Below are 14,850 nucleotides of genomic sequence, written 5' to 3'. Positions count from 1 at the left end.
TGCACCCACCCCACACCCCCCACCAACTCAGTTTCCTGTGCTCCAAGGAAAACAACCCCATCTATCTAATTTCTCTTCATAACTTACAGTCTCCAGCCCTGGCAACATCCTGGTAAATCTGCTATGCACTCTCTCCACTGTAATCACATCTCTCCGATAATGTGCATTCAAGAATTACACACAATACTCAAGTTGAGGAATAACCCACACCTTATACAGTTCCAGCATAACACCCCTTGCCCTTAAACTCTACGCTTCAGCTAATAAAGACTAGCATCCTAGTAATAAATTTGATAAATTTGCCTTAATATGGCGTCTCTCATCATGTCTCAATATGTCTCAGCAGTAGTTGTTTTGATGTGTAGTCTGTTGGTTTGTGGGAAATTGCCTAATGAGCACATTAAGTTCCGCAAGCATGAGTGAGCTAAGTGACCAGAGAATCTATCTCATCGTGTTGGTTGCAGGATAACTATTTATCAGGACAGTTGTGTTATGGCGTCCTTTACATTCCCGAGAGGATTAGCAGGAGCACAGTCTAATATCAAGTTTCAAAGATGACACCCTCAGACTGTGCAGAACTCCCTCAGCACCGCACTGAAGTGTCAGCCTGAATTATGTGCTTAATTTTCTGTAGTAAGATGTGCATGGCAACTTCGGGCTCAGAGATGAGTGAGCTACCCACTGAACCGATATCGAAGGCCAATACCGTTTATTTCCATTACAAATCTATTGTATTTTTGTTTAAGAATCAACCCAAACTTGGTTGATAACAACATATTTCAAATGACTTCATACTTGTAGATTTCTGTCTCAGAAGATACGATTCTAATGAATGTGCAGTGAATTATAATTCCTGGAAAATGCCAAAATAAATAACACTGTTCAACTTTTTGCTGTATTTATTTAGCAGGGTGTCAATGGAGTGACACAACTGCAGTTCCCCTGTACAAATGATCATTGAGAACATTTCCCTGCTAATTGACAATTGACTGTCAATAACTCATTATTACAGATGTATAAAGTCAAATAAATTCAAAAAGATATAATCATGGAGGAACATACTGAGGTACAACTAAATTTATGGCTTTAACTTGTCTAGGCTGGATGTGTTTTTTTGAACTGTAAACAAACCATGATTATGAACTATAAATGATGAATAATCTCACCTTGGAGGGACTGGTAACTGGGGACAGAGGTGAGCTGCTTTTGAAGGTTTGGTGTAGTCGGAAATGTTTAAACTGTACACACACAAATAGGAACCTAAACAGCAGAACAAACATCAGTTTAATCAGACCTGACTTCAAAGATTGGGATCAGAAACTCAGTTCAAGGAGCAGTATTTAGTTGTTCGATTACAAAAAGGCAACCGTGTTGCAATTTTTCTTGTCTGCACATGCCTTTGACAGAGCTGTGCTGCTCAATTCTTCTCGTGTTATTGCACAATGAATCACAGATTACACTGGAAATTAACATACCTTCAGAATCCTCCATACCACCAAACAGATGTGCACATTTATATTAAATATACATACATGCACTTTTATCTTCCTTCAGGACAGGTGGCCATCGAATTAATTGCCCGTTCCTAGTTGCCCTTGAGAAGGATGTGGTGAGCTGCTTTCTTGAACCACTGTAGGCAGCCTCACAGTGCTGTTAGGGAGCGAGTGCAGGATTTTGACACTCAGGAAGTACGATATATTTCCAAGTCAGGATGGTGAGTGGCCCCGACAGGAACTTGAAGATCATGGTGTTCCCATGTATCTGTTCCCTCATACTTTTAGATTGTGGTGGTCATGGGTTTGGTATGTGCTACAGAGCCTAGGTGACTATCTGCAGAGCACCTTGTTGATGGTACACACTGCAGTGGATGTTTGTGGATTTCATGTCATTTAAGCAGCTGCTTTGTTCTGGATGGTGTCAAGCATCGAGTGTTGTTGCCCATCCAGGCAAGTGGGGAGCATTCCATCAGCCTTCAGACTTATGTTCTGCAGATGGTGGACAGGCTTTGGGAAATTAGGAGGTGAGTTACTTATTGCAGGATTCCTGTATGAATCACAAGCCGTTCCAACCAATTTCTTAAACAGCTTGAAAGCACCCACTTTAAAGTGATAGGAGGAATAAGTATGATTAGATTTATCTTCAATACTGTGCAAAAAGTGAACACCTTAAATATAGATCACTGGTATCAGATTTAGTTTTGATGGGGGTCTGGAAGGACACTGATCGTCAGAGTCATTCAAACATTGAAGAAGGCCATTCAGCCCACACAGGCTCTTGTCTGCTGCGAAGCATCATGTAGCCACAACATTGCACAGATGGGGGCCTTTTTAAGTTTTCATTCCATTTCTATGTCTCACTCACTCATTAATTGTCGTATTGAGACAGACGTTATATAGGAAACAAAATAAGACCATAAGACATAGGAGTGGAAGTAAGGCCATTCGGCCCATCGAGTCCACTCCGCCATTCAATCATGGCTGATGGGCATTTCAACTCCACTTACCCACATTCTCCCCGTAGCCCTTAATTCCTTGTGACATCAAGAATTTATCAATCTCTGCCTTGAAAACATTTAACGTCCCGACCTCCACTGCACTCTGCGGCAATGAATTCCACAGGCCCACCACTCTCTGGCTGAATAAATGTTTCCGCTGAAATGGGCTGAATCTGGTAAGATCTGTTTGAAATCTCTTTTCCTCATTGAAATCTTAATGCTCTTCAAATTCAAATCGACTGTTGATTTGATAAACAAAATCTACTTTTCTTTTGATTCAATAAATTAAGAATACAAAACGAGTACAATTATTATTAGCAGCAATTACTGCGATTCCCAAATGTTCACCAAGATGTGGCGCTGTTCTATTGTGATCTGATTTTCATTTGAAACATTTGCTACAATTTTATGTCTCACTGTTCTGATTGAACAGGGCTTTACAAGAAGAACAACCTGGACCCATGTTGGTTAAAGGTCACTTATGAGTTACCATGACTACAGAACATTGCTGCTGGACAAGACAGCATCAATGTAGTGAATACAAAGTATAAAACATGTACGTCCCCACTTTTAAGTGGCATCACTTGGTAAACATCACAATTCATGAGCTAACTTCACTATCTTCAGAAGGATCAGGTCTGTATCTTGTTACTGCTTTACCTCTGACTATTGTTGTGCAAAGGCTATAGGACCCTAGACATTATGGAGTTGTTCCTAGTACAGAATGGAGTTAAGAGAAAGAGAAAAACGAATGTAAAGCTAGGAACAAGCCTGAAATCTAACCTGTGAATGTTAGGAACATGTGCAGAGAAACCTGTGGAGTACAGCAAGTATCTTTAGGCAGGAGAATTTTTGGGATTGCCTTTCAAAAATGTAACAGTAAGATTAGAAACAAAAATAGAAATTGCTGGAAAAGCTCAGCAGGTCTGGCAGCATCTGTGCAGAGAAGTCAAAATTAACGTTTCAGGTCCCGCGACCCTTCCTCAGAACAAATTAGAGCCTATTATATCTCTGAATACCATGTACTGAAATACTTATTCATAATATGTATCAAGAGGGTTATAAAGACACTCAAACCTAAATACTTGACCGTTCCTTTTCCTTGACCAGACTGTCTTGAACCTAAATTCAGGAATGTTGCATAAAGCCACACAACAAACGTATCACCTAAGTATTTCCTCAACTCTGGCTGTAATGTGGCTCAATTAAAGAGTCCACTACCACTTTCCTAGTGGAAACAAAAGGTGAGCAATAAAAACCCAGCCTCACCAGTGATGCCTAGGTTTAGAGAATGAATAATAAAGAAGTACATGGATGATGCTAACAGTAAAACTGTACTCCAAGGTGCTTAGTGATGAGGTGTCAAACTGTGAAATCTTAGTAGAGAATAATTCACCAGTCATTTAGACCAAAATGTCTAAATAGTTTTAATGCTGCAGGACGTTCAAGGAGATTCAGGACTGGTTCGCCTTTCAGTTTTATAAATTGATAGCATTATATTAGAACTGAAACAGCTACTACACATAGCATGAACTAATTAACATTGTGAGGTGAATGACACTCACCACAACATCTTTATGAAAGCTGTTTAAGTTAGATTGCTGGATCAATACAAGCAGCCTTCCAATGAGCTAACGTTAAGAACAAATATATTTTGAAAATATTTTCTGTTGTCCTTTGACGGCTCTGTTTTCCAAACTACAGACAAACGCATCGTAATCCTGACAGAATTTGACTCAAAGACTGACAATTATATTAAGCTAACTAGCAGAGGGGGAGGTTGGGGCAAACACCATTGATAGATTTTAGGGACATCCAGATAAGTACATAAGGGAGGAAGGTTAGATTGACAGAGTTGATAAGCAGAGGTGATAGAGATGGAAATGTGTTGCTGGAGAAGCGCAGCAGGTCAGGCAGCATCTAGGGAACAGGATGCTGCCTGACCTGCTGCGCTTCTCCAGCAACACATTTCCATCTCATGATCTCCAGCATCTGCAGACCTCATTTTCTCTTCAAGCAGAGGTGATATTAATGAGTGGGAAGAGGTCCATGGGATCAGGGGAATGATAGGTCTACGTTCCTGTGTAATTCTATGTAACTGTGCTTACCATTGTACTGAGCAAAATGTTTCAGCTCTTCTAGATCATTCAGCTGCTCTTGAGGACATCGAGATATACAAATAGACAATGAATTTATTTTATGATTCTTAATGTCCAAATTGCAGGTGTTGAGAAAAAATACGTGCCTATATGGAAACAAAACATCTTGTTAGCATTAAAAAAAAAGCAATTTTTAAAATAAAATCTAGGTCAAGCGCAGAAGTAGTTTCTCGTTAATGAATGACCATGTCCACACATGTTTGGTCGAATCCTACCATCAGTTCAATGGACACAAAGATATGCTCGCTGGCTGTGGTAACACTCAACATGTCACACACTGGACAGATGTTCATACAAATGTACAGAGAGATTTCCTTTCCACTGGCTTAAACAATGTGGCTTCTGAAGGTCAGAATTTCTGTGAGCACAGCTTGGAGGAACTGCAGAGCAATAAATTGACTCTGGAAGGTTCAACTCACTCTCACACTGAATGCAGGTGCAAGCTCCTCATGGTTACTGTTAGAGGATGGTAGAGCAGATGTGAGCCAATGAAGAATGACGTGGCTGATCTGATAATTCCAAATCCATGTTTCTGACCCTGTGCCATAATCCTCAATTTCCTCATTGATTACAAACCTACCTCAGTCTTGAATAATGTCGCAGCTTCCGGTTAAAAATTCCACAGATTCACCAGCCTCTGAGAAAAGAATTTTTTTCTCATGTCTGTCCTAATTGGGTGCTCCCTTACCCTCTGGTCCTAGTCACTCTCACAGGGAAGAATGTGACCCACTGCGCCAGATATTCCCAGCAACCTCTCAGTCAAATATTCACCAGGTCCAAATCTGCTTAGCTTCTGAGGTCACATGAGATTTGACGTTTTCCACACTAGAGGAAATTTAGTTCCAACACAAAACATTTTACCTTTCATCTGTTCAACTATTGTGGACTGTCAGAATTAAAATATTCAGCCAGTGGATTGTTCTACATGATGGTAACTTGTGTACTGGGAAATCTAACTGAAGGCACAAGACAGTAATTGGGGGGGGGGGAGCAAAGTTACTTTATCTGTCAACAGCAGGAAGTGGCAGATTATCTCCCATTCAGGGACACATTACACATTGAGTTCCTTCTCTAACCCATTCTACTGAGGCAGGGGACAGGTTTTACTAATCAGAGCCAGTGAAATAGAGTGGCTGGTCATCTAGTGGCATTTCACATGTAAACCCCTGCATCCACATTGCAGACTAATTCTTCTTGGTCTCATTGTGCTGCTAAAGAACATTAACTGTGTCAGCTGAGGTCAGAGAAACATTAACTTTTATTCAAGAACAGTCAGCAAGACCATGTCATGTGATTTTCCTGCCAAAGTTGGCAACCCTCATATTTTCCCACATGCTACATTTTTGTCAACTCATGCGCCTACCTATATCCCTTTGCAGAGCTTTTGTGTTCTCCTCAGAACTTGCTTTCCTACCTATCTTCATCTCATCACTAAATTTGGCTACAATACACTCATGCAGTTCCTTCAACAAGTGAGTAATGTAGACTGCAAATATTTGAGGGCCCAGCACTGCTCCCAGTGACTCCGCAGTTACAGATTAGCAAAGTGAAAATGATGTAGTTCACCCTATTTCCTGTAAATTAGCCAATCCTCGATCATGCTAATACAACTCCCTGAAACCAAATGGTCTTCTCTTGTATAACAATCTTTTATGTGGAACTTTATCAAATAACCTTTGAACTCCAAATACACGATGTAATAACTCAGGAAGCCTCTTTGGAAAAGAACATCACTTATCCCTGGATCTGCTTTATACTAGATAACTTACAGTGTGGAAACAGGCTCTTCGGCCCAACAAGTCCACACCGAACCTCTGAAGAGCAACCCACCCAGACCCATTCCCCTACACTCACCCCTTCACCTAACACTATGGGCAATTTAGCATGGCCAATTCACCTAACCTGCACATCTTTGGACTGTGGGAGGAAACCAGAGCACCCGGAGGAAACCCACGCAGACACAGGGAGAATGTGCAAACTCCACACAGACAGTTGCCTGAGGCAGGAATTGAACCTGGGTCTCTGGCGCTGTGAGGCAGCAGTTCTAACCACTGTGCCACCGTGCCACCCACAAGGGTTCAGGTGATGAGTTCCAATTGGACCGGCCATTGCCTGTTACCAAGAGAACTCATATCAACAAGCTCCACAGAGAGAGATCAAATAGTGATTCTCCATGGACTTTCTGGGGGTTATCACACACTACATCTTCTTTATCCTCCATGCTGGTTACATCCCCTCAATTAACTTCATTCCATGGTCAGACACTATTTCTCTTCCATGATGGCTACTTGACTTTATTATGATTTTCTATTTCCTTCATAATAAATTCTAGCATTTTCCCAATGATGGACTTCAGGCTTACTTGGCTTATAGTTTCCTGCTTTTTGCCTCCCTTTTGTAATAAAAGGTATTGTATTCATAGTTTCCCAAATATCTAGTGAATTCTGCAAGATTATATCCAATGGATCCACCTTCATTGCAGCCAATTATTTTAAGGTACAAGGATGCACATTCATGAGACTTGTCGATGTTCAGTCCCATTAGTTTCCCAGTACTTTTTCATTAGTGATAGCGATTATTTTAGGTTCCTTACTCCATTTTGATTTTCCACAATACTTGGGATGTCTTTATTATGTTCTGGGGTTATGTTGAATTATGCTCCGATAAGTCCTTGGAAGGACTATTGAAATGCCATCTTTGGATGACAATGACCAGTGGGTGTGCGAACATGAAGGTGACGACAGAGACAGCTGGTGTGCAGCAACAAGGAAAGCAACCCACGCGTTTGAAGCAACCAGACCCAAGGGGTGCTGACAAATACTTCGGTAATAGGAGGAATCGGGTTGTACTAGAGCCTTTTCAAAACAGGCGTTCCTGTGGCCTAACATCTCAAGTCCCCACAGATCAAGAACTGGTACTTTCAGGCACCTTAGATCTTGTCAACTGCTGCACAGATAGGCTTCCCATGATCATTACCTGTGAAAAATCTATCATGATACTGTATTATTAAAGAGTTAGTCATTTATGAACTGATCTTGCGTGTCTAAACAAAATTAGGAAACAAAAGAAAAGTTAGCATTTATTTTGCATTTTTGTGACTACTGGACACCAACAATGTTTATCTAAGTGTTGTAATGTAGGAAACATGACACCCAACATGCACATAGATGGCTTTCTACATACAGATAAGTGATAATGACCAGAAATCCATTTCTTGTGATGGTGGTGTTTAATAATGACGAAGCTGCCAAGGATTAACTCCTGGCAGATGGGGTCTTCGCTCCTTGACAGTGTAGCACTCCCTCGGTATTGCCCTGGGGTGTAGACTTGAATTTGTGCTCAAGACCTTCAGTAAAATTTGAGTCTTATGATTCTGTAGAATCTAGCTGATTACACTTCTAGCACTTAATTTGACTAAAAAGCCATATAGGAGGTGACAACAGACAAAAACAAAAGCTTTGAAGCCTTGCTTGATTGGCTTACAACTTGGCAAGGTATCTCCCAGTTTTTCATGAATTGGTGCTAATGTGTTCCCTCCAATTTCACCAATGGTTAAAAATAATTTGAGCTACTCATTTGGTCAGTTTGTCTTTAATCAACCATCCATTTTGTGGAGAAAGTGAGGTCTGCAGATGCTGGAGATCAGAGATGGAAATGTGTTGCTGGAAAAGCGCAGCAGGAAAAGCGCATCCATTTTGTGGACTTGTAAAGTGCAATATTTCGAAAAGGTAATTTGATACAATACATACACAGTATATGTACACTGATAAATCATTTAAAAGGTACCCACTTCCTGGTGGTCATGTCTTGCCCCGACAATGAAGCACCTTTAATCGGAGAGTTTTTCTTTCCACAAATGTTTCCAAAGCTGTCGTACCCAAAGATGAGTCTTTCTGCAGAACCTACTGTCACAGAATAGCCAGCTATAAATATCTGGGTGGAGAGATAAAACAACCAGCCCACTGTCAGTAATGAGAAAAAAACCATCATTGTTGTTCAACAGACTCCAAATAAAGTTCCAAAATATTCGATACCTTCCTTCTCACTTCTTATTAGAGTTCTGTAAATTAACTCGCCCTGCCTTACTTTCTCCAACTCCACCGCCACATCCCCCCACTCCCTCAATGGATTGGCCAATAATGCCAGTGATCCCAACACAAAGGAATTTAAAAATCAAATGGATTAGTTGGAACTCTAAATCATAATTATGCAGATAAATATGACAGCCAAACTGTAAAATCGCACAAACAACAATTGAGATAAATGAGCAGCACTTTATTTTTGCTGGTGTTTTTGAGGAGGAAGACTTGTCTAGGACTGACAGACCTCCCTGCTCTTACTGTTAGAATGTCTGGATGACAAGGTAGCTTCTACCCTTCTGTGGTGAACCAAGAATTGGCAACCTCTGCAAATAACTCATGAGTTCTGCAAATTCCTATAAGTATTAAAAGCTCCTCCTTTTAGTGTCAAATTCTTCAAACTACATTTACTTTTCACAAAGGGACTCGAGACTTATAAATAAACCACATCTTCTGGCTCAGCTGCAGTGCATTAGCCCACCTAACCACTGGGAACCATCGGCAACGTGATTCCAATACCACACAGTTTAACAAGTATTCAAAGGTGCGTGGTTGTCGACAAAACAACCGAGGAATTCCAGTAGCAAGTGAGGATAGAGAGAGAAGCATTGGTGTGTGTGTATGTGTGTGTGTTGGAATTTTACTGCGGTGCCTTGACCTATTTCCTGAGACAAGAGGGAGTCAACGTACAAAGCTGAAAAATGTACTAGTTTCACTGGAATTCTGTGGTTGATAGTTTTTGGGAATGCAGACATTGAAATATACAAAGGGCACAAACCCTCTCCTGACCTCATAACACACAATGCTGTTTGCAGTGCTTGATTCTAGGGACATTTAGCAATCTTTTACACATAGTGTAATAAATTGAGGGAAATACATTATATAATGTACATCCTCATTTTCAGGAGATGATAATATTTGTACACCTACATTTCTGATGAATGGTAAAATTGCCCACAGGTACCATGCACAACCATTCACCACCCTGTATTTCAATCCACCATGTTGCTTTAGTTGTCCCAAGGCCAATGACTGAATGGGGAAATTGTTAAAGATGCAATTATAGAGTCAACAGCACGGAAACAGACCTTTCAATCCGACTCTGTCGTGTCAACCAGATATCCTAAACCAATCTAGTCCCATATGACAGCAATTGACCCATATTCTCTAACCCCTTCTATTCATGTAACCATCCAGATGCTTTTTAAATGCTACAGTTGTACCCACCTTCATCACCTCCGCTGGCAGCTCGGTCCATACACGCACCACCCTCTGCATGAAAAAGTTAGCCCTCACAATAATAGAGTCCCTACAGTATGTAAGCAGGCCATTCAGCCAATTGAATCCACACTGATTCTCTGAAAAACATCCCACCCAGCCCTCTACTCATGCGTTTCCCATGGCCAGTGCACATAGCCTGCACACCTTTGCACTGTGGGAGGAAACTGGAGTACCCAAAGGAAATCCACAGAGACACGGGGAGAACGTGCGAACTCCACACAGATATGCACCCAAGGGTGGAATTGAACCCAGGTCCTCAATGCTAACCACTGAGTCACTGTACCTCCCTAAAGAGTCTTAGTTGAATGTATATTGTAATGAATGAATGAATCAAACAAATATAGAGTCAGTTTGAAGGTGTAGTTGTCTTTAAGCTTTAAGTGGAATTAAGGGAAATATAACAGGAATGTTTCCAGAAGCGGCAACTTTAAACTACCAGAGAACTTTAATGTCAAAAACATTCAGGTTCACCACAGATGAGCTACTCTACGTAACCATGAGTTGTGATAGTGAGCTGTGCACTTGCTTAAGGACAAAGAGTCACAAAAAATTGCAATTTACTAACTTTCCACGCACTTGTTTGATTTTTTTCAAAAATGAAATAAAACAGATCCCCTTTAAAAATAGAAGATTTCCTGGGTAGCTCATTGGAATGTGAAACCAATTAGTTTAATTGTGAATTCAACCATACATCAGTAAATGGTGACTGCAATCTGTGCCTGGTCTTTGGAGATAATTATGCTTGTTTCTTATTCTGTATGGAAGGGTGGTTGACCTTATAATAAGCAGAACATGGAGTAGACAGTTCAAGCCCATAGTGATAAGATATACGTGGCGTACCACAGATTCATTTTCAGTCATACTACTTTTCAGTTTTGTATTTATAATGTTTTTGAGGAGGGCCATTAAGAAGAAGAAAATTTAGATCAGGCTTGATTGTACCCCACAATGACTCTCTGTACCTAATTAGCTCAGCATACTGAAAACAGTCAGATACCTCACACATCCATTCCTTCGTGAGTAACCTGATGGAAAAAATTAACAACGGGAACCAAAGAGCTTTAAGAATACTAGCTATGCTAAGAGCTCAAGTGGGTAAGTCATTGACCCAAGGGCTGCATCATCCAAAGCTGAATGTTGTAATTTACCTTTAGATACTAGCTCCATTTTTAGTAGCCTCAGGGTAATGACTTTCTCATAGGATATGGTTTGAGTTTATAAAGTATAGGTCATATTCTAAGAATATAATAAGCGATCTGAGTGCAATAACACAGCAACTTAGTGGCAAATAATTACTTAAAGCAATAAGACATCTTGAAGTTTTAGCAAAACTTCTAACTATAAGGTGCTTTCCTTTTCTTCAAATTATTCGTAGAAATCAGGGATTGCAATTGTAATGCTGGACTGTAATGTTCAGTAATAATATAATAAACCAAACAGACTGGCTGCAAATACAGGAATAGCCTTAAAAATCTTTCAATATATCAGTGACATAGTCCCTTAATTTTATGGAATTAGTTATTTCTTGGGTCCTTACCTAACATGGTGAATAGTGCATGTGAACTAAACTTACTTAATTAATGTTTCATCATATCCACAATGAATAAAAATTGACAAGGCAAATGTTTGAGAGTGATTGCTTTGCTTGGTCAGAAACCATTAGATTAATTCCCTCTCTCTCTCTCAAGAATTTCTGGTAATAAATAATGTTAATACTCCAAACGCAAAAATGTAAACCCAGTTAAACTGGATTTATTCATTTTCCTTTCATTTGTATAATTTGTTTGAAATTTAGGATGTGGTAATACATAGTTTTGAAACACAAACCAGTTTCAAAGAACAACAAAAGCTTTATATGTCCTTGACTTTGAGATGAAACAGGCTGTACTGAGTCAATATCCCGACAAGAACATTCATTAAGGGTTCCAGACAATTCCTTAACCCTTGGCTTGATCTCATCATCAACAAACTGGGTCCATCATCCTTTTATTTGACAATACCCTCCCATAGCTCTTCTGATGATCACATTTCTCAATGATCAGAAAACCACATTTCTCTTTCACTGAGCTTGACAATTGTTCATATATAACTTTGACAAAATTCACATGGAAATACTTGGATAAATTGAGCAAACCTTTGGAATATTGTTTGCAATTCTGGTCCCCCTCCTCTTGGAAGAATGTTGTAAAACTTGAAACAGTTCAGAAAGATTTACAAGGATGTTGCCAGAGTTAGAGGATTTGAGCTTTAGGGAGAAGCTGAACAGGCTGGGGCTGTTTTTCCTGGAGTGTCGGAGGCTGAGGGGTGACCTTATAGAGTTTTATAAAATCATGAGGGTCATGGATAGGATAAATAGACAAGATATTTTCCCGAGGGTGGGGGAGTCCAGAATTAGAGTGCATAGGTTTAGGGTGGGAGGGGAAAAATTTAAAAGGGACCTAAAGGGCAACTTTTTCACGCAGAGGGCAGTGCATGTATGGAATGAGCTGCCAGAGAAAGTGGTAGAGGCTGGTCCAATTACAACATTTAAAAGGCATCTGGATGGGTATATCAATAGGAAGAGCTTAGAGGGATATGGGCCAAGGGCTGGTAAATGGGACTGGAAATCTGCTGGGCATGGACGAGTTGGACTGAATGGCCTGTTTCCATGCCATCTCTATGACTTTACTCCAACTGAGTTTACATTAAAGGCAGGATTCCCTATAATGTGAGTAGATATGTTGCACATACAGTCCTGCCTCTCGGGTAAAAGACTGGTGTAACCACTTAACAGAAATGGCTGTTCAACTACCAACCTCAATGTTACCAGCACTGAAAGTACTAACACTACCTCTACTAAAATGCTCTCAATGTTTAACTATCTCATGACCAATTCAGTTTGCGTTCTTTGTTCTTCTGTTAATAGTACACTGGCAGCCTCTTGTGAATTTGTTCAATTCCATGGTAAACAAAAAAAGAATTATGCCCTAAGTCAGGTCTCAGTCTGTGATCTGACATGTCCAGCATTGTCATCAACAGGGATTGTAACACATACATTATCGGCTGAGCTTTGGTTATGGAGCATATGCTAAGTAAGAGTTCAACCACCTAATACACAATAAATATCAGCAAACATCCTTCCACCCTGTTACTAAGATCATTGTACTATGCCTGCGTATCACACTCATAGGTAAGACACTTTACAGGTCAATGGATCACAGAGTATGGATGATCCCATTGCACTGATTTAAGGATAAGCAGGGGAATTACCCAGGTATCCCTGACTACACCCACTAAAATAAATGTTGAGGGTGAATGGCAAAGAATAGTTTCTCCTTTACTACTGAAGACATTAATAAAATAAATTGAAAGCCAATTATCCCACTTTTGTGTGAGGAGATGTCAGTCCCCCCGTAAACAAGATAATGCTGAAGAGTAAAATACTTATCAACTTAGTAAGTTTGCAGATGACACCAAAATTGGAGGTGTAATGGACAGCTAAGAAGGTTACCTCAGAATACAATTGGACCTTGATCAGATGGGCTGGTGCACCAAGGAGTGGAAGATGGAGTTTAATTTAGATAAATGTGAGGTGCTGCACTTTGGAAAGGCAAATCAGGGCAGGACTCAATGGTAAGGTCCTGGGGAGTGTTGCTGAACAAAAAGACCTTGGAGTGCAGGCTCATAGTTCATTGAAAGTAAACTCACAGATAGACAGGGTAGTGAAGAAGGCATTTGATATGCTTGCCTTTATTGGTCAGGATATTGTTTAGGCCAGTTTTGGAATATTGCATTTAGTTGTGGTCTATCTGCTATCGGAAGAATGTTGTGAAACTTGAAAGGGTTCAGAAAAGCTTTACAAGGATGTTGCCAGGGTTGGAGGACTTGAGCTATAGAGAGAGGCTAAATAGCTGAGGCTATTTTCCCTAGAGCATTGGAGGCTGAGGGGTGAATCATAAAGAGGTTTATAAAATCATGAGGTGCATGGATAGGGTAAATAGACAAGGTCTTTTCCCCAGGATAGAAGGGTCCAAAACTAGAGGGCATAGGTTTAAGGCGAGAGGGGAAAGATTTAAAAGGGACTTAAGGGACAACGTTTTCACACAGAGCATGGTGTGTGTATGGAATGAGCTGCCAGAGGAAGTGGTGTAGTCTGATACAATTACAACATTTAAAAGGCATTTGGATGGATATATGAATAAGAAGGGTTTAGAGGGATATGGGCCAAATGCTGGCAAATTGGACTAGATTAAATTAGGATATCTGGTCGGCATAGATGAGTTAGACTGAAGGGTCTGTTCCCAATGACTCAATGACTCTATAACTTCCAGAACACAAATGCGTGGATTTAAAGACATGTAATTGTAATTGGAGGTGGCTTTACATGGAGGTGCAAACACTGTCACTACTTGATTAAATGCACTTATGCAAAATAGAATAGAATTGGACAGGATACATGCAGATGAAAATGAGGATCCCACTTTAACAAACAAGGACATTATACCAATTCATGGTGCCATTTCTTCCTCTTTCGAGGATAGTAACTTGTGTTCATGTTAATGGGATCGGAATCGCACTATAACCAACACAAGCTTTAAAAGTTTACACTTTAGAAACCATGTTCCCAATGTGTCAATTGCGTTACAGCAAATTCATATTAATGAAAGCCGTATTATAGCAGAACTGCATGCATAAACTGAGATGATTTTTTGATTGATTATTCCACCAAAAGGTATCAAGCCCAATCTGTCCTCACTGCACATCCTTATATGTCCATTTTTCAGTGGAGATAACTGACTAGAAATCCTTGCTGTTTTATGTCTCACTTCCATATGAAGATGACAATCCAAGGGACTCA

At 40.2% G+C, this 14,850-nt stretch overlaps 1 protein-coding gene across 2 annotated transcripts in view; it reads right to left on the bottom strand.

The window, feature by feature from the left end:
- LOC122554200 (choline transporter-like protein 3) overlaps nt 1-14,850 on the bottom strand; it is an 89,833-nt gene that overhangs the window by 61,191 nt on the left and 13,792 nt on the right. For both annotated transcript variants that reach the window (XM_043698850.1, XM_043698851.1), the window contains exons 3-5: nt 8,444-8,586; nt 4,603-4,739; nt 1,167-1,260 (exon numbers count right to left, since the gene is read on the bottom strand). In XM_043698850.1, coding sequence (XP_043554785.1) covers nt 1,167-1,260; nt 4,603-4,739; nt 8,444-8,586 — 374 coding nt within the window. The remainder of the gene's footprint in view (nt 1-1,166; nt 1,261-4,602; nt 4,740-8,443; nt 8,587-14,850) is intronic.

Source organism: Chiloscyllium plagiosum, chromosome 11, assembly GCF_004010195.1.
Source record: "Chiloscyllium plagiosum isolate BGI_BamShark_2017 chromosome 11, ASM401019v2, whole genome shotgun sequence".
In the NCBI taxonomy this organism is placed as follows: domain Eukaryota; kingdom Metazoa; phylum Chordata; class Chondrichthyes; order Orectolobiformes; family Hemiscylliidae; genus Chiloscyllium; species Chiloscyllium plagiosum.
Note: the sequence above shows the minus strand (reverse complement) of the source record. Positions and strands in the feature narration are given on the sequence as shown.